Source organism: Panthera pardus, unplaced genomic scaffold (assembly GCF_024362965.1).
Source record: "Panthera pardus isolate Hobbes unplaced genomic scaffold, ASM2436296v1 HiC_scaffold_6, whole genome shotgun sequence".
Lineage (NCBI taxonomy): Eukaryota > Metazoa > Chordata > Mammalia > Carnivora > Felidae > Panthera > Panthera pardus.
Window position 1 is genome coordinate 97,462,732 of NW_026526991.1, and position 19,746 is coordinate 97,482,477.

The window sequence follows — 19,746 nt, forward strand, 5'->3', positions numbered from 1 at the left end:
CCATGGCCCTGGAAGGATGCTAGTTAGGTGCTGCTCTTGAAACAATTGAAAAATAGCCTCTGGAATATTTTTTTGTTCGAAAGTTTCGATGGGGTTCCCCTGTTGAGAAAGTCAGAATCTATGAGTTTGTTACTTCTTTACCATTTAGTTAACTTCCTCCTTCTCTAGTAATGGTTTTGTTTTTTTTTTTTTTTTTTTCATTTTACAGGAAGATATTGTGGTGAGAAGACAACAGTTTGACTCAATCATAGATGAGCTGTTAACTTTCATTTTGTTTTTCCAAAGTAGAGTAACCGTAGTGTGAAGCTGCTATAAAAAGAAAATAAATAAACAAATAATAACATTTTTACACTAAATTTAAAACTTTGAAGAGAGGTTTTGGACGAGATGACACAAAGCTCCCCTGTAGTTACCCAGACTGCTGGCAGCAATCAAGGAACTGACGAAAAGAAACAAGGTAAGGACATTCACAATTGTTCAGAACGAAGGTTATTTATGAAAATTCTGACATGCAGTGTTAAACAAAGCCTTCAAAGGCACGAAGTGGATTTTGTTGCTTTTTTCCCCATCAAGGCAGAAAAATCCTTTTTTGGGCTAACGTCTCCATAAAATGAAAATTGTGATGACAAAATTCAGATTTGCCATGGACTGTTTTGACTTCTTAAAGGGAGATCGACTTATCTTATCTGAACTGATAGTGGCGAGGGATTAACCACAGCTTAAACCTGTTCAAGATTTAATTTCATTTTTACTAAGTATTTAATAAAACCACTACTGGAGAAAATGTTAAATTTGATCCATGTCCACATTCAACACGCAGAATGCAGACACAATAGGAAAAGTCTGGCCAATTTTTCTCGTGTTTTAACAGTGAGTGGAGTCAAGATAAATTGGACTCTGGGGGTGCTTAAGAGCAGAAAGTAGCCTCCTCTCCCGCTGTCATTGAACCAATTGCTAGTGCTCGGATATCCTTGAAGATGTCTCTGGCAACCTTACACAAGATAAGAAAAGAAAATGTACCTTAAAAAAACGAGAACTAGAAAACCACTTGGGAGCTTTGGATGCACTAAATAGCAAGTTTGGACTATGTAAGATCTAAAGTCTAAATCTAGCAGAAAAATCTTTCAAAGTTATTTCAACAGGGGTCATAAAAAAGGTGAAGAAGAGAGGCAATGACACGAAAATGCAGTAAATACAACAATGGATGGTTTCGAGATGATGGTGGGTTTTGAACACTTGCCATTTAATGTCTTTCAACCTACTAGTTTATGCAGCAATCAAGAGTGCTGCAGTTCATATTAGAATGCGTAAATACTTTATTCCTCTTTTTTTGACAATGTCATCATTTTGTCTAAGGTTAGATCAAAGAGGGTTGGGGACAATGGGATCAAATATTAGCTGATCACATGAAAATATCAGAACCAAAAGTTTTACAGAAAGCTTTCTAGCCACTCATCCAATCAGTGTTAATTTCTATCTTACATCTCAAACAGTGTGAATTTACACATTTTATGTATAAATAAATTTTATATATTATGTATATTATGTATATGTATATAAATATATATAATTTATATATTATGTATATTATATATTATGTATCTTTTATATATTATGTATATGTACAAAATATTATGTATATTCTGTAATTTACTAAATAATATTATATACATTATATTTAACCTATATAGATGCATAATTTGAACTTCAAAATGCCCTTGTTAAATTTAGTGCATTGGACAATTTATTTTTAAATATTTTATTTTTTCATTTTTCTTTTATTTTATTCATTCCACTTGTTGGTAATTTATGATTTTTTCTATAGCTATCAACTAGGGAAAAGGGAATTTTATTTGGTTTTAAATTTATTGGTCACCCTAGATCTTTCCTCTTATCTCTCCTTGGAGAAAATTAGAGATGATTTTAGTATATGTGCTGCGGAAGACAGCTTGAAGATCAGTCTCAGAAACTGAAACTAATTACTTGAGTCCGTGAAACTTTTCTGTGGGGAAAGTAATTGGAATCCTTAGCTGTTTAGATTACAATAGGGATGAGTGTAAAACTATTTTAGTTACATTTATTAATTAAATAGGTTTTTGCCGAGTTACCCTGGGATGTTATCTGTTTCTTACATTCCTTTGTTGAACAGATTATGAGGGCTGAGCAATTTCTTTGAAATTCATCTCTCAATACTAAATTCATAGCAGGAAGGAAACATTTTCAGGGTTTTGTTTGTTTGTTTGTTTTTTGGATAATTTGAGAGAGAAGGAACTTATAAAATGAAAGCTATTTAAATTGAACGTAGAAAATTAGATTTTAGGGCTCAGGAAATGGATAGATTAATTAGAGAATAAACAGGTAGCATGTTTAAACATGTACCTGCATGTTCAGAAGTGCAATAAATGTCCAATTCATTAGTGCCTTACATCAAACGAAATGCCACTCCAAGTCTCCATCCCGCTGAGCTGGCAGGACATTTAATCTTTGCCAGTTGGTGGTATTGAGAAAGTTGGGGGTGGGGGGAGGAGGGAGGGAGGTACTTCCAGGGTTATGTGAAGTTTCCCAGCTTTTAAGCAACATAGAAGCATCAAGAGTCTTGAGTCACTCCTTTTCTATGATTATTTGTGACCAGATAGATCCCAACAGTGATTAGCCTTTTGATTTTAGTCCTGCTAATTCTGTGCTACGCCTATAACAAAAGTCACACTGTTTCTTTGCCATATTCATGGCACCAACATCTTTATTGAGGCTGATATGGTCTGCCCACGGGATCTGACGGTTGTCACATGCACCACAAAGTTACATCGTCTACCAACTCTGCCCTGGAAAGGACTCTTGTGTCATAATGCAAATTAGCATTTCTAATAGTATCAGGAGGTACGTGCCCTTCTTTCTTTGTGTTGGCTTCAGAGGCATTTCCTCTTTTTAAAACTCCTCCATGATTCTTAGATTCAGCCACTTAAAAAGCTAGATTTTTTTTTTTTTTAATGAAGGGTCATTGATTTCAAGCAGCTTTGCGTTTCTTCCGGCAATCATTCTGTAGGCAAGGATTCCAAAGAGCCTGGCTACCCACTTAAAATAATAAATTACATTTTAAAAATTCCACTTAGGGGCGCCTGGGTGGCTCGGTCGGTTGAGTGTCTGACTTCGGCTCAGGTCATGATCTCACGGTCTGTGAGTTCGAGCCCCGCATCGGGCTCTGTGCTGACAGCTCAGAGCCTGGAGCCTGTTTCGGATTCTCTGTCTCCCTCTCTCTCTGCCCCTCCCCTGTTCACATGCTGTCTCTCTCTGTCTCAAAAATAAATAAACGTTAAAAAAAATTTTTTTTACATAAAAATTCCACTTAATATTGAGGTAAATAGTCTTCACACACACCACAAGATAAATAAAATATGGAAAGATGGGAGAGCTATAACATGAGAAAAAAAAACACCACAAGCTTTCTTTTAGTTACTTCCTACGATAAGCCTGACCTTCTGAAAACATATCAACATATATATTCTTTAATTAAAGCCAAAAAGAAAGATAGTGTCACTTAATGGATAAGGAGATAATAGGCCCACAATAGGTAAGAAAATAAATTTATACGCCAGAAACCTTTGATCAAGATCTTGAACCTGAGGCTCTTTGGTCCACTCTGCCAATTCCCAGACAAACAGAATGGCATGGTGACATGTTGACTTAGTTGATGACGGAGAAAAAGGAGAAAACGTCTTCTTTTCTTGACACCTGACACTTAAAGAAAACTAATAGGGAAACAGGGAAATGCATAAGGTGACACTTGCAAGGCGATTACAACCCCATTAGAAAGAACGTGGACTCAAGTTCTGAATTACGGCATGTGCGGAACCAAAAGGTTGAAAAGACAGATGTGCGTTTTGTTTCTTCCCTTTTGGACTTTTGCCGCACTGGATGTAGGGTCATTTCTCTTACCTAGAAATCTCTCCATTTGTACTTCAGACCACAACCCCTCTGCCCTCTGCGAGAAATCTTTTTTTTTTTATGTTTATTTGTTTATTTTTGAGAGACAGAGAGACAGTGTGAGTGGGGGAGAGGCAGAGAGAGAGGGAGACACAGACCCTGAAGCAGGCTTCAGGTTCTGAGCTGTCAGCAGAGCCCCCCGACCCATGAATGGTGGGATCATGACCTGAGCCGAAGTCGGATGCTTAACCGGCGGAGCTACCCAGGCACCCTGAGAATTCTTTTTAATTTGATTATTGCCTCTCCCTCCTGCCTGCATTGACAACCTATCCCTTCCATGTTAACCATCCCCAAATGCATGGAAACTTGAAGTGGTGCATCTTTTTTTGTTTTTTTTTTTTTTAATCCTACAATAACCGCTCATCTCATTCTGACTACCTACCTCTTCGCTTCCTCTAATTCCCACAGCACAAGTTTTTGGAATCCACCTGCTGATTTTGCTTCCTTACTTCCAGCAGTCTAACATTCTTCTGTATGACTCTGAAACCACTCTATCAAGGATACCGGTGGCCTCCAAGGGTTCTATTTTTGCTTCTATCTCCACAGCTGCCACCCCTGTTTAAGAGATCACCGTAACTTGATTTGTCGGAGTTATAGCTCCCTAAATAGTCTCTCCGCTCACGGGTCATAGGGAACTTTAAAAACATAAAGGTGGCCAACGCCAAACACCTACCTAAAACAATTCAGTGGCTTCCTGTTACACCTTGAAGAAACTCAAGCTCTTTCGCAGGGGTTTCAAAGCTGAGCATCATTTTCCTTCTACCTAGTTGCGATCCTCTGCTATTTCGGGCTCTATCACACGTGTTACTTTGCCACATTCTTTTCAGGTTTTCCTGATTCAAGGCATTTGCTGGTCTCTTTGCTTAAAAGGCGATTTCTGGTTTATTTCACATAAATGGCCGCTGTTCATGTTCTCTGTCTAGGTGTTAATGTCATTTCCACAGAATGGCGCTCCTGGCTACCTTTCCCTGTCATTTTCCCTTTTATCAATCAGAGCATCCCGTTTATTGCCTTCCCACACTTGTTGCAACTTGTAACTTTTAAATTCGGTTTCATCAGTTTACTGGGTCTGTTTCACCAAATATAAGTTCTAGGAGGGCAGAGATTTTGCATGTCTGGTGTGGACTATTAAATTTATGGAAACTAGCACATCGTAGGTGATTACTAAATATTTGGCAAAGAATGAACAAAAAAACAAACACAATGCTGGTTCAAAAGTGATGCATTGTAGATACTACAGTCCTTGCTGACTGCAGAGCTTTTGAAATTGCGGATGCTCAGAAGAAATGCACAGCTAACGACCAGACTTTTCAGAAATTTGGCAGAAATCCACAAAGTTAGACACAATTCCCCATTATCTTTCTCACAGAGTTGAAATAATAACACTTTGGTGGCTCAGAAACAATGCTAGTTTTCTCTTTGTTGCAGTCCCTCTCCCTCCTTACGGTACTTAAAAAAAATACTTTATTATGAATTTCTATGAGTACCAATATCTTCATATGTTACTCATGATGGTGTAGATTACTGCAGTACTTGTGGAAGAACATCTAATTGATATACGCCAATTTGTTTATTGTTGAATTTTTTTTTCTTAAGGTAATTAGACAAGTATGTGAGATATTTAAACTATGCTCATGCTAGTTCTGGTTAAAACTAAAAAGGGTAGGGCAGCCTAAATACCCATCGGAACACTTTTATTTTTTTAAACAGCATAACTACATGAAAGTATTATCAGCCATTAAAATTATGCTGTTAAAAGGGGCGCCTGGGTGGCTCAGTTAAGTGTCTAACTTCAGCCCAGATCTCGATCTCCGGTTTGTGAGTTTGAGCCCCGTGTTGGGCTCTGTGCTGACAGCTCAGAGCCTGGAGCCTGCTTGGGATTCTGTCTCCCTCTCTCTCTGCCCCTCCCCTGCCTGTGCTGTCTCCCTCTCTCAAAAACAAATAAACCTTTAAAAAAAATCCCATAAAATAAATAAATAAAATTATAATGTCAAATTATTCTTTTACTTACGTATAAATTTAGCCATTGCTCTGAATGAACAACCACCCCAAATTTTCGTGTTTTAAGACAATCCTTGTATTGCCTGTGGTTCTATGGTTTAGGAATATGGATACATTCAGTAGGAATGTCTCCTGTCCCCTCTGTCATGCTGGGCTCCAGAACAGTGAAAGTAGAAATTCTAATGTCCCGTAAGCCCTGGGCTCTAAAGTTTCAGTTCTCTTCTACCACCGTCTTGGTTAAAACAAAGCATTAGGCAATTCATATTCAAGGGTTGGGAAACACTGTATATCTTTTGATGACAGGAGCAGCAAAATGTGGCAAAGTGATGGTGGGCACAGGGGGACATGATTCACTGGGGGGCCATTCTTAATAGTCAACCACACATGAGAAGAACCAATTGTTAACCGAAAACATTAGAATATAAAACAGTGGGTACATGATGATGGCACTCGTTTAAAATTGGGTGTTTGTGGGAGATGTTGTACATGTGAAACTATGGATAGAAGGATGTTAACCCAAAAGATGATGCTGATTATCTCATATATATATATATATATATATATATATATATATATATCTTATATAAATTGATATGTGCTTTAAATGTAATATCTTTCACTCATCCACAAAGGAAAAACAGTTAATTCAACAACAGAACAGTTCTTCACTAGGTGGAAAAGATAGGAACGATAAACGCCCTCCATAAGTATGCCCGTCTATTAAAGTAACTCCTGTAATTTTTAGAATTTAATAAAACTTTACAATAAGGGCGGATACTTTCTAATCATATAAAATAATACAAGATACAAGTGTTTTATTTCAAAAAACCTATATGCCATTTTTCCCCAAATGGGCACTCATAAAAGAAAAACAATTCTTCACTGAATATTTTATTCTGTTCTCCTGACTTTGCAGAGGAGGAACTATCAGACCAAAAAAACAAAACAAAACAAAACAAAAAAAACTGTATTGTCCAAGTTCCCTTTGCTTGTTTGTAGCAGAAAGCTCAATTCCAAATCTTCATGAACTTTCATGTATGACATACTATCTATCCTTTAAAGCAAAGTTTTCATTAGTTAGAAAGTAGAATTTCTTAGAAATATTTAAGGACTGTTAGGATGTACTGATATTGCACCATGGAAGAAAGATACTGAAGGCCCTGGGGGTGGCTCCAGGCCTAAAGAAATTCTACCCTAAACAATTCTATTTGATTCCTTGGACTATGGCAGTAAAATCCACAGCATGGTAACACGTGGATTGAACATAACGATCCTAAGGCATTTAAAAAAAAACCAAGGTTGTTGTTCTCCATAACACGCAGAAAGAGTATGTTTGTGTCATCTTGTGAAATATCAGAATAAATTGCCTAAAGAAGTTTGTTAGTTATGATTATGAATACAAATTTTGTATTTCTTTTACCTGTCTCTAAATATAACTTTTTTCAGGTATTAAGGACAAGTATAAGATAACTCGTTTAATGTGCGTTTTATTGACAATATTATCCAGCACCATCCTTCTTCTTCTTCTTCTAATTAGTTTAATGGGTGAGTAAATTACATTTTTTTATGTCTTTACTTATTTTTTTTCTCTCTTAGGGCTTCCTACTGAACGATCATTTTCTTTTCTGCCTCATTCATGATCTTTTCTCATTATTCTCACTCTTTTCCCATTATTCATGATCCGTAAGGAGTATCAGTGAATGGATTGTTATGAATTACATGACCTACATAAAGCATTGGGAGACACAAAAATGATGAAGACGAAATCGTTCACCCGAATAATCTCACATTCCATCCAACATTCCCATACCAATGGCAATCACTGTCTTGATTTCTGTTGCATAGGTTGGTTTTGCCCATTTAAGCATTTTTCTATGAATAAGATCATGCAATTTTTATGTATTCTCTGCATCTTGTTTCCTTTGTTCCACATCATGTTTGTAGGATTCTTTCGTGTTATAACATGTAGCAAAAGTTCATTGACTCATTCAAGGGGTTGGAAAAATGTTCATGCAAAGAACCAGAGAGTAAATAAATTTGGTTTTGTTAGCCATACAATCGGTATTGCAAGTTCTCCATTCTGCATTTGTGGTATGAAAACATTGCCCATGATGCACAGACAATTGAGCTTGTCTGTGTTTCACTGAAATTAGACATGGAAATTTGAATATCGTATAATTTGCACATGTCACAAAATATTATTCCTCTTTTAATTGTTTTGATTTTTCTATTATTTTTTACTGTGTTGACTATTTTAAAATGTAAACACCTTTTCATCTCTGATTTTGGCTTCAGGTTGTACTTTTCAGATCCTTGCTATAGAGTATTTCATGCTCTATATCAATCACTCTATTTTGACGGACATTCAGGTTGGGCCACATTTTGACTACTGCAAATGATGCTGCTTTGAACATCTTTACACTTTTAGCCTTTTAGTGACTAGTGGATATTGTGTAGGATATACTTATGAGAAGAATTATTAAGCCATGGAATATGCATAGGTCAGTTTTAGCAAATATTTCCATAGATAGTAGATAGTCCAGCCCAAAGTGTAAGAGAATGCCAGTTTTTTTTTAACATACTGGTCAACACTTTGTTGCCAACTTTACACATTTTTGCCATTCTGATAAGTGTGTGTTGATACCTTATTGTGACTTTAATCGACATTTTCCTGATGACCAATACTGTTAAACTCCTTGTCATATTTATTGCTCACTTAGCCACAGTATTTTGTGATGGGTATATTCAGATACTTGGTCCATATTTTTGTTGAGTTACCTCTTCGGTTTTTGTTTGATTCATAGTGTTATTTAGTATAGTAAATAAAAATATTTTGTAAATGTCTTCTACTATGTAAATATTGTAACTATAGTAAAAATCTTCTTTAGCTATGAAGCTTAAGTTTATTTTCTGTATGATGTCTTCCAATGAATGGAAGTTCTTAATTTTTAGACAATTTTAATCTAAAAATTTATTTTCTTGGGACGCCTGGTTAGCTCAGTCAGTTAAGCGTCTGACTTCACCTCAGGTCATGATCTTGTGTTTAAGAAACAAAACAAAAAAAGGGAAAGAAATGGGAGAGAGAGAGAGAGAGAAACCAAGCAATAGACAATTATAGAGAATAAACTGATGGTTATCAGAGGGGAGGGAGGTGGGGGATGGGTTAAATAGGTGGTAAGGATTAAGGAGTGCATGTATCATGATGAGCATAGGGGGATGTATGGAAGTATTCAATTACTATATTGTACACCTGAAGGGAATATATGTTAACTAACTGGAATTATAATTTAAAAAAAAAAGAAAAAGGAAAAAAAAAGAAAAAGGTGTTAAAGCTTTCACTTCTATAGGTGCTTGGCATCAGGTGACTGCAGGTGATAATTTAATTGTTTTACCTTCACATATCACCAGCATCCCATTTACAACTGGTGTTTGAATCCATGCCTCTAAAGAGAATCACATGGACAATTAATACTCATCCTTAAGGTTTTTTTCCTTTAGACCCATTTTTGGTACCAAAAACTGATTCAGTCTGGGTGCTTTCAAGAAAATAGTCTCGGAAAATGTTAGAACAGGACTTTAATATGAGAATTAGGGATAACATGGCTGTGGAAGGAGCCGGGGAGTGATGATCTGGAAAGCTGTGTAGCTGGAGGAGGAATAGTTACTGATGACTTTGGCTTAAAGCATTAATGTGTTTGGAGAACCTAGAGATTTGGGGAAAGTCTAAAAATACATCTAGCTGTCAAGAGTACCAAAGGCAAACTCATTAAAAAGCTTGGGACGACCCGTTGGGATGAGCACTGGGTGTTGAATGGAAACCAACTTGACAATAAATTTCATATTAAAAAAATAATAAAATAAAGCAAAAAGTACTACAAAAAAATAAAAAAGGCTTGGGACGTTCCTATGCCCTATGTCTCTGAGAATAATGGCTCTGCCCTACTTCCGCCTTCAAAATCTCATGTAGAGTCTTTTCAATGGTTAACCCAGAGCCATAGAGTGATGGCGATACCTAGTTGACAATAAGCAGTCAACATACATAATGTTAATTTTGTATTCTGTTTTATTATTTTCATTGCTTCCTTAGAGGTTAAAACATGTGTCCTCCATTATAACAGTCTAATATAAATTAGTATTTTTATTACCCCAGATAATGCTAGAATTTCATTATATTTCACTTGCCCCAAGACAGTAAAGGTGACTTAACACGGATAAACTCACACTAGTAGCCCCGTGAAGGCTGATGCATTACTGGGGTAGGAGTTGAAAGGAATATCAGCATCCTGTCAAATCCTGAACTGCTATCTTTTCAACTAACGTGACATTTGTTTTTCACCTTGTTGTGTGATAGATGTGCAATTCTGGTCGTGATCATGATCTTTTGCCTCATGACCTTGTCTTCCCCAATTGATCTCAAAATACGGTGGCATAGTGTTTCATCTGGTCTTTGATATATGTGTCTGTCTCATTTCCAGCTACACAATGTCCGCGTACTCATCATTTCTGCCCAGATGATTGGATTGGCTTCCAAAAAAAATGCTATTATTTCTCTAAAGAAGAAGGGGATTGGAATTCAAGTAGACATGACTGTATCACTCGAGGTGCAGACCTAACTATCATTGACACGACAAAAGAAATGGTAATTTAACGCACCATTCTTACAAAATTTCTTAAGAAGGGGCATTCAAATGATATGATAATGTAAATTTTTTTCACACATGCCTGTCTATGAAGAAGATGTTTAGAACATGCCATGTGAGATAAAGTTGGAAAACCTGCTGATGTTCGGTTTGAATAGGGTTAAGACTTAACATCAAGCAATAGAGTTGACAGCTGTGTTTATATTTTAAGGAGTATAAATAGAATAACTTCACAAAATTTGGAATCCTTTTATTGTTTTTAAGTTATTTATTTATTGAGAAAAAGAGAGAGAGAGAGAGAGCATGAGCAGGGTAAGGACAGAGAGAGAGGGAGAGAGAGAGAGAGAGAATCCCAAGCAGGCTTCAACCTCAAAGCCCGACATGGGGCTCAAACCCATGAACCGTGAGATGATGACCTGAGCCGAAACCAAGAGTCAACACTTCACCAACTGACCCACCCAGATGCCCCTGGGATCCTTTTAAAAGCCAACACTCCACAAAGACATAATTGTTTCACGAAGGATGGGATTCTCCAGGCTACCCCCTTTGAGGAACCTTCCTCTGACTTCTCAGTCTTGCTTTGCTGTCTGTCTCTGAGATCCCTTAGCGGCTTTCGTTGGAGTACTCACAACCAGCAGATGTGTTGGAAAGTTTTCTTAGATTGAAGCATGGGCTTCCAGTGAACACACACTGTGTTTTATTTGAAATTGTTGCATTTGCTATACCACAAAGGCAGGTACAAATTAAAAGCTTTATGGATCTTTGTTTAATAAATACTGATTTACATGGCAAAAATCCCAGGAGGGACAGAAATCTCCAAGAATTTTAATAAAGGATTGCAAAACTACATACTTCTGCACTTGTGAAATCCACTCTTTCCCTGAATCATGTATGCAATAAGCAAATGCTTCTACTCCTGTTTAGTCTTTTTAAAAGCCAAGGGGTCAAGGGGCGCCTGGGTGGCTCAGTGGGTCAAGTATCGGACTCTTGATTTTGGCTTAGGTCATGATCTCACAGTTGGTGAGTTCGAGCCCCAAGGACTCTGTCTGCACTGTCAGTGTGGAGCCTGCTTGAGCTTCTCTCTCTCCCTCTCTCTCTGCCCCTCCCCTGTTCTTCCTCACTCTCTCACAAAATAAATGAATAAACTTAAAAAAAAAAAGTGAATGGTTAAGATATGATTTCACTCATGTGTGGAATCTAAAAAAAAAATGGGGGCGCCTGGGTGGTTCAGTCAGTTAAGCATCTGACTCTTGATTTCAACTCAGGTCATGATCTCACAGTTCGTGGGATCGAGCCCCCCATGAGGCTCTGCACTAATGGCATGGAGCCTTTTTGGGATTCTCTTTCTCCCTGTCTCTCTGCCTCTCCCGTGTTCATGCTGACTCTCTCTCAAAATAAATAAACATTTAAAATAATTAAAAAAATAAATGAATAAACAAAAAGCAGAAGCAGACGTAGAAATATGAGAACAAACTGATAGTTGCCAGAGGGGAGGAGGATGGGGGACTGAGCAAAATGGGTGAAGGAGACTGGGAGATCCAGACTTCCAGCTACGGCATGAATAAGTCACAGGAATAGGAGGCACAGCATAGGAAATACAGCCAATGATATTGTAATAACCTTGTATGGTGACAGACAATAGCTACACTTGTCATGAGTATCGCATAATGTATAAACTTATTGAGTCACTACCTTGTACTCCTGAAACTATGTAACAATGTATACCAACTATCCTCAAATAAAAAAAAAAAATTAAGGGTCAATATAAGAAGAAATATAACTTGAATAATGTACAATTAAAAAGGGCTTACAGGGGCGCCTGGGTGGCGCAGTCGGTTAAGCGTCCGACTTCAGCCAGGTCACGATCTCGCGGTCTGTGAGTTCGAGCCCCGCGTCGGGCTCTGGGCTGATGGCTCAGAGCCTGGAGCCTGTTTCCGATTCTGTGTCTCCCTCTCTCTCTGCCCCTCCCCCGTTCATGCTCTGTCTCTCTCTGTCCCAAAAATAAATAAAAAACGTTAAAAAAAAAAAAAAAAAAAAAAAAGGGCTTACAATGTAAAACAGCACAGTACGGCATTTAAAATTGTTAAAAAGAGAATTTTCTTACTTCTGTGGGGAACAAAATATATTTCTGCCCTCTACCTGAGATTGGTTCAAATTCAAACGGGTGCAAACCAGACTGGGGCAATTTACAGATCAATGCGAAGAAACTCAACTTTTGTTTGCAACAAAAGGTAGAGAAATCTGAATAAAAAAAAAAAACAAAAAAAAACTAGGTACGTTAAGAGCAGACACAGCAAATCAACAAGTTAGATGCCGACTTAAATTAATAGGAAGAGCATCCTTAGTCAGTAGTTTCACTGCCGAATTTTGCAAGACTTTTGCAATGAATGTTCTGGGAAATTCTTAAATTTCCCTTTACAGTTCCTCCTGGGGAAAAAAATGTCTAAATTAGCATAAAGGTGGAAAAGTAACGAGTGCTCGTAAAAGTTTTGAGGGACAAAGAAATATCAGGCAAAATATTTTTAGAATTTTCACTCACAGGAATCTTGACAGCACAGACTTAAAAAAAATAGTGAATATCATGGGTCAAAAGCATACCAAAATATTAGGTATGAACTTAAGAGAAGTCATTAAACATCTGATAAGAATCATTGCACTTTTTGGATCAAGAAAAGAGACTTTGATTCTACAATTTCCTGGTACATTTTGAAGGTGATAGATGCCTACCATGTACTACACGATCTGGGCAAAATTTAAGTGACAAAATGAGGTAAAGCAATCTGTGAAGGAGTGATAAAAATAATCTATGGAAGAATTTTAAAGGACTGTTTATTTAAAACAGCTTAATTAGAATATTATATATGCTTACTTAAATTACAAAATGTTTTCTTTAGTTAAAATGAGATGAAGCTTGTTTCATGAAATATTGCTCATATTTATTTCCACTAATGTAGAGTTGTCTTGCATCTTTAACAAGAGGCCACATTGGTATTCCTTTAGTGAGCAAATAATAATTAACATTTTTCATGGATAGGTTTTAGGACACTCACCTCCCTGTTCCCTGTCACTAAGACCACAACTACCGAAACTCATCCAATTTTCTTCTTTTGTTGTTCTCTTTTCTTTTTCTTTTTCTTTTTCTTATTTCTTTTTTTTTGTTGTTGTTGTTGTTGTTGTTGTTGTTGAGAGACAACTTGTGCCCATTGGAGGAGAGGCAGAGGGACAGGGAAAGAGAGAGTCTCAAAAACTCTCTATGAAACCCTATGAATCCAGGGGCAGTGTTTGATTAATCGGGTTCTTTTATAAACCCAAAGCTTAGCTCAATGAGAAATTTTTTTCAAATAAATTTATGAAATGCTGCAGAAAATGGTATATTAAAATGCAAAGATTATTAGTGTCACTGTTATAGATGGGAATGGACCACAGTGTTGTGAACCGTATCCCTTATATTTATCATAGAATTGAAACATGGAGTGATACAATGTCAAGGTTATGGTTTCCCAGATATTTAGTGGCACGATAGATTCAATAACCTTCTATATATAATTCTATGGTAAAAATGCTCCAAGGTAGCAAGAAATTTCAACATTGAATAAGGAGAAAAGGAGAAATAGGGTAAAATTATATTTTTTTACTGAATGATCTCATCAGAAGTAGAAATTTTGGGGGCACCTGGGTGGCTCAGTCAGTTAAGTGTCCAACTTCAGCTCAGGTCATGATCTCACAGTTTGTGAGTTCAAGCCCCACATCGGGTTCTGTGCTGACAGCTCAGAGCCTGAAGTCTGCTTCAGATTCTGTGTCTCCCTCTCTGTCTGCTCTTGTCCCCCCCCCCCTTTCTCTCAGAAATAAATAAACATTAAATTAAAAAAAAAAATAGAAATTTTTGGCAGAAAAAAATTTGAGAATTAAAGTCTGAAGGAATTGGCTATACGAAGGGTGTGTGTGTGTGTGTGTGTGTGCACATATGCACATGTGATCATTTTGGGAGAGAATTTGAAGTAAAATATAACTCTAAAATGAATATTTTAGTAATTACTGAGAAGTGGAAAAACATTATAATAAATATCTGATGATTAGAAAGGCTGTGCAACATCTTCCTTATAAGGAAAGGAAAAATAAGATAAAAACATGGAGGTAAACCATAAGAGACTCTTAAATGCAAATAACAAACGGAGGGTTGATGGGGGTGGGGAGTCAGGGGGATGGGTAAAACAGGTGATGGGCATTAAGAAGGGCACTTCAGATGAGCACTGGGTATTGTATGTAGGTAATGAATCACTGGGTTCTACCCCTGAAACTAATACTACACTGTATGTTAACTAACTTGAATTTAAATATATATATATATATATATATATATATATATTTTTTTTTTTTTTTTTTTTTTTTTTTTTTTTTTTTAAGAAAGGCTGTGTGAGAAATCACTTGCAAACTCTGGCTTTCCAGAAGTTTAAAATTTTAAAATCCTGGAGGAATAGATTTCCATATTGAATATAAATTTGGAATCAAAAAAGGATCTTAAGAAAATTTATCTCACATCTTTGTTTACAGATAAGAAACCTAAGGGTCAGAGGGTAAAATACATTTTTCAAAATCCCATAGCTATTTTTTGGCGACATCTATTGTCTTGCTCCCCATAAACTGCAAAGCAAGAGGAGCACAATAGTTTGTACTAAAAACTAAAAAAATATATCCAATTTATTTTGTCTCTAAAGGATTTTCTTAGGCGATACAAATGCACTGCTGATCACTGGATTGGACTGGAGATAACCGAAAATCAAACACTACAATGGGTAAATGGAACCATGTCTAAAATATGGTGAGTTTCTTTCTTTGGGGAATTATTTAAATTTAGATAGCACAATCCTCTGTAGAACCTCAGCATTAGCTATATTTCTCTAAAACCCAAGAGTTCGGTATGTGTTGGAAAAATGGGATCGGGAAAATTGTATCATGTATTGAGATCAGTTCAAAGAGTCAATAAGGGAGGTTGGAAATCAGGATCTAAGAGGAAAGGTCTTAGCTGGTTATTTTGAAAATATGAATTTTGAGATTCATAAACACAGACCAAGAAAAAGCCAAAAATCTTTTGCCTGATTTTAACCTATCTTCTCCAAATTGTATCTATTCTTCAAACTTCATGCTCCCTGTTTGCTGATATCTCTTACAGTTCAAGGTCAACTTACTGTTCATTTTAACTTGAATTTATTTGGGCTTCACATCTTCCATTTTGCAATATAGAAAGCTGGATCTAAAGACCTAAATTTACTGCACACGTGACCTTAGTGTAACAACTCACATGGTGACTGCCAGCTACTTAGCCACTTAGTTTATGTTAGAATTTCCCAACAGCAACACAACGGACATTTTGGACTGAATAATTCTTTGTTGCGGGGAGGGGGTACTGTCCTGTGCATTTGAGGATATGAGCAGTGTCTCTGGCTTCTACTTATTAGGCAATTCCTCCCCAACCTCTATTGCGACAACCCAAAGTGTCTCCAGATGTTGCCAAGTGTCACTTGTGTCTGTGTGTTTGGGGAACAGAAGGCAAATCACCCTGGCTTAAGGACTATTGGCTTATATAAACTGATAGTTGCACTGATTACATAGAACTGTGTTAATGGCAGTTTAACAGGTATAAACTCTTGGAAGAGAGACTGTTACAGTCCAATTTGGTACAGATATCTTCCCCTTAGCAAGAGAAGTCTGTGCCACACCACATTTTTTTAGGACTCTGGACACATATTTTTTAAAAAGGGTCATTGGGCAAGAAGAAATCATGGGAGTTTTTAGCAAAACTGTTTTTTATTTATATTTTAGAGAGAGCATAAGTGGGGGAGAATAACAGAGGGGGGGGAAGAGAGAGAATCTTTTTTTTCCCCAGTGTTTATTTATTTTGAAGGAGAGAGAGAGAGAGAGAGAGAGTGCATGTGGGGGAGAAGCAGGGAGTGGGGGGGGTGGGGCAAGAGGTTGGAGGTGGGGGGGGTGGGACACAGAATCCAAAGCAGGCTCCAGGCTCCCAGCTGTCAGTACAGTGCCCAACATGGGCTTGAATCCATGAACTGCAAGATCATGACCTGAATGGAAGTCGGACGCTTAACCGACTGAGCCACCCAGGTGCCCGAGAGAGAGAGAATATTAAGCAGACTCTATGCTCAGTGCAGAGCCAGATGCAGGGCTTTATCCCACGACCCTGGGATCATGACCTGAGCCGAAATCAAGAGTTGGACACTCAGCAGACTGAGCCACCCAAGGGCCCCCAAGTCACAGGAATTTTTAACACATAGTGTTTAACCCCTTTATCATAGGTTTCCTGTGAGAGGAAATGAAAAGTGTGCTTACCTCGATCACGTTGGTGCGGCGACAGCTAGATGCTACACAGACAGAAAATGGATTTGCAGGATGCAAATGCACTAAATTCAGGTTTCTATAGTGGAATTACAATACAGGTACAATGATCTTTGTAGCTGGTTTTCTCTCCTTCTGTGTAAGTTAATTTTCAACACTCTACTGCTTTAGCCTGATAATACATCTTGATAGTTGTTAAAATAATTTCCTTCAACTTATTTTTCTACTCTTCACATGGCCTGTACCTTTGCTTTTCTGTAACATTTTAGAAGAATCTTGTAATTTCACAGGATCTCTAGGTCAATTTGAGAAGTGTGTATTTATGGTGTTATTTTTCTATTTATTTATATGTTTTGTATTGTGTTGGTCTTCTTGAGTGATCTGTAATTTTTCTAATGAGTCATGAATGTTATTTATTATATGTGCCCATATTGAATGTATCTGATGTTTATGTTATTGCAATTGTATGATTTTATTACTTTTTAAAATAGTTACTTTATATATGGAAATGTAACTGTTTTGGCTATTCTTCTGTTCAACATACATTCTGAAAACGTCCAATTTCTAACAATTGGTGGATTCTTTTAAATATTGTAAAACAGCACTTTTATTTTTTCTTATCTTATAACTGTTACTTAATTCTTGTCTAATTAAAATGTGTAGGACTGCCAGGACAATATTGACAGTGAACATTTTTGGTGTGTTTCACATGTTAAAGAAAATGCTTCTAACATTTCCACCTTACCAGTGTTTTATCTCAGTGTTTTTTTTAATGCACTTTTATAAGTGAAGGCAGATCTTTTCTCTTCCTGTTTCCTAAAAAAAAAAAAAAAAAAAAAAAATGTTTTTATAGAAAGGGACTTTGAATTTTCTCCTGTTTTTTGTTTCCTGCATTTGTTTTGATGTTCTTCCTTAATCTTTCAACGTGGTTAATGACACAAGTTTTCTAATATTAAATAACTACTCTGTATTCCTAGATAAAATTTAAATCGGTCCTAATGCTATATTGTATTTATTCCAAATTGATTTATTCTGATATTTATTTTTAATATCTCATGTCTAAATTCATGAATGTGACTGCCCTAAAATTTTCTCTGGATAAGCAGGGACCAAGGTTTCAACAAATCAACAAAGACATGATTGGAAGATTGTTGCTTTACCTTTACAGTATAAAATTGCGAATGATGAATTTAATACATCTAAAACATTATTGCCCATATTTTATGCATATCTTAGATTAGATTCACATTTGTGATCGTCAATGCACCACAACGCCAACCTTTGAGAGAATCACTGGAAAAGAATATTTATGAAGAATATGGCATGATGATGAAATCAGAATGAAGTAGACAGTGCTAGACATGTGCAAACTCAAGCAGATGCATGTTGTTTCAATTTTTTGTTTGTTTAAAAATGTGTTTGAAAGCACATTTTTAAGAGCCATGATAGTGTGAATAATAACAGCATTGCTAACTTTTTCTCATGAGGAGTGAAACTAGCCAGGAAAGACACACTTAGCAATAAAGAAGGCAGAGGGGGTCCTTGGACCTGGACGGGAAGAAGTGATGTGTGGACACTATTACAAACCTGCTTCCACACTCACTGGACAATAAGCAAATGCATAATCAATCTCCTCTATCCCTTGTTTTGAAGATTTACAGATAAGTCATAATACCTTTCGTGGGCTCGTGAATTCTATAACACATTTTAATCAAATTGTTTGCTTAAATGGAAGCTCTCCCCCACCCACCCCAAAATTCCCAGAATCTGCCAGACATTACAAGATCAAATATTTATCAGTCAATAATCACACAACTTCTTTTCAGCTGTAGATCATAATAATTTTGTTCGGTTATTTAATAGTTATTTATACATATTATGAAAAACAGTGAATTCTATTCCATATGGTAGTAGTAATATTTATAAACTTTAGTCATGTGTAGTTTTAATAAAATTTTATTTCCTCTCTGTTATGGCTTTAATTACATCGCCAAGTGGAAGTCCTAACCTTCAGCATCTCAGAATGTGACCTCATTTATAAATAGAGCCATGAAAAATGTAATACAAAATGAAATCATTAGGATCGGCCCAGATCTCTCTAAGACTGGTGTCCTTATAAGAAGGGAAAATTTGGATTTAGTGATGAACACTCACAAAAGGAAGATTATGTGAAGACACATGGAGAAAAAGTGGCCATGTGACTGAAGTGATATATCTATAACACAAGGAATGCCAAGGATTACCAGCTACCAAGAGAAGCCAGAAGTGGCAAGAGAGGATTCTCCTCTAGAGCAGTCTGGGAGAGCATGGACCCTGTAGACACCTTGATCTTGGACTTTTAGTCTCCCCATCTATGAGACAATAAAATTCTCTTGTTTTAAGCCCCGCAATTTGTGGCACTTTGTTACGGCAGCCCAGCAATCTGATACTTTGTATTATCAAGATCAGCTTATTTCCATTTCTATGTTCCATCTTTTTCAGATATACACCTAAGCTAGGGTGTCCCTTCCTTGTTTCAGGAGCCTTCTTTAAATTAAAGAAAATATGTCCTCCCAGCATCTCAGCCTGGTCACATTTGGTTTTATCTACCATTCTGCAAAAGCGGCTCTCATCAAATCATGCCAATCTGTATTTCCATACCCAGTGAAACTGCTTCAGTTAACATCTCACAAGTCACCTCAAGCAGAATGTAACATTTCTTTTCTATTCGTTCCTTCTTTAAATACTGTCTTCCAAGAATTTTTGTGACATCATATTCCCCTGATTTCTCTGCTCT

At 36.8% G+C, this 19,746-nt stretch overlaps 1 protein-coding gene across 3 annotated transcripts; it reads left to right on the forward strand.

Moving 5' to 3' along the window:
* The first annotated feature begins 209 nt into the window (after positions 1 to 209).
* LOC109259078 (C-type lectin domain family 2 member B-like) lies at positions 210 to 19,360 on the forward strand. Of its 3 annotated transcripts, none has more exons than XM_019436403.2 (6): positions 210 to 457; positions 2,668 to 2,877; positions 7,429 to 7,527; positions 10,458 to 10,621; positions 15,338 to 15,441; positions 16,931 to 19,360. In XM_019436403.2, the coding sequence occupies exons 3-6, from the start codon at positions 7,461 to 7,463 to the stop codon at positions 17,037 to 17,039; spliced, it is 444 nt and encodes a 147-aa protein (XP_019291948.1). In that variant the 5' UTR covers positions 210 to 457; positions 2,668 to 2,877; positions 7,429 to 7,460; the 3' UTR covers positions 17,040 to 19,360. The 3 variants fall into 3 exon arrangements, with proteins under 3 accessions (XP_019291948.1, XP_019291947.1, XP_019291946.1); XM_019436402.2 differs by lacking the exon at positions 2,668 to 2,877 and having other exon boundaries at positions 16,931 to 17,071; positions 18,966 to 19,360; XM_019436401.2 differs by lacking the exon at positions 2,668 to 2,877.
* The last annotated feature ends 386 nt before the right edge of the window (positions 19,361 to 19,746 follow it).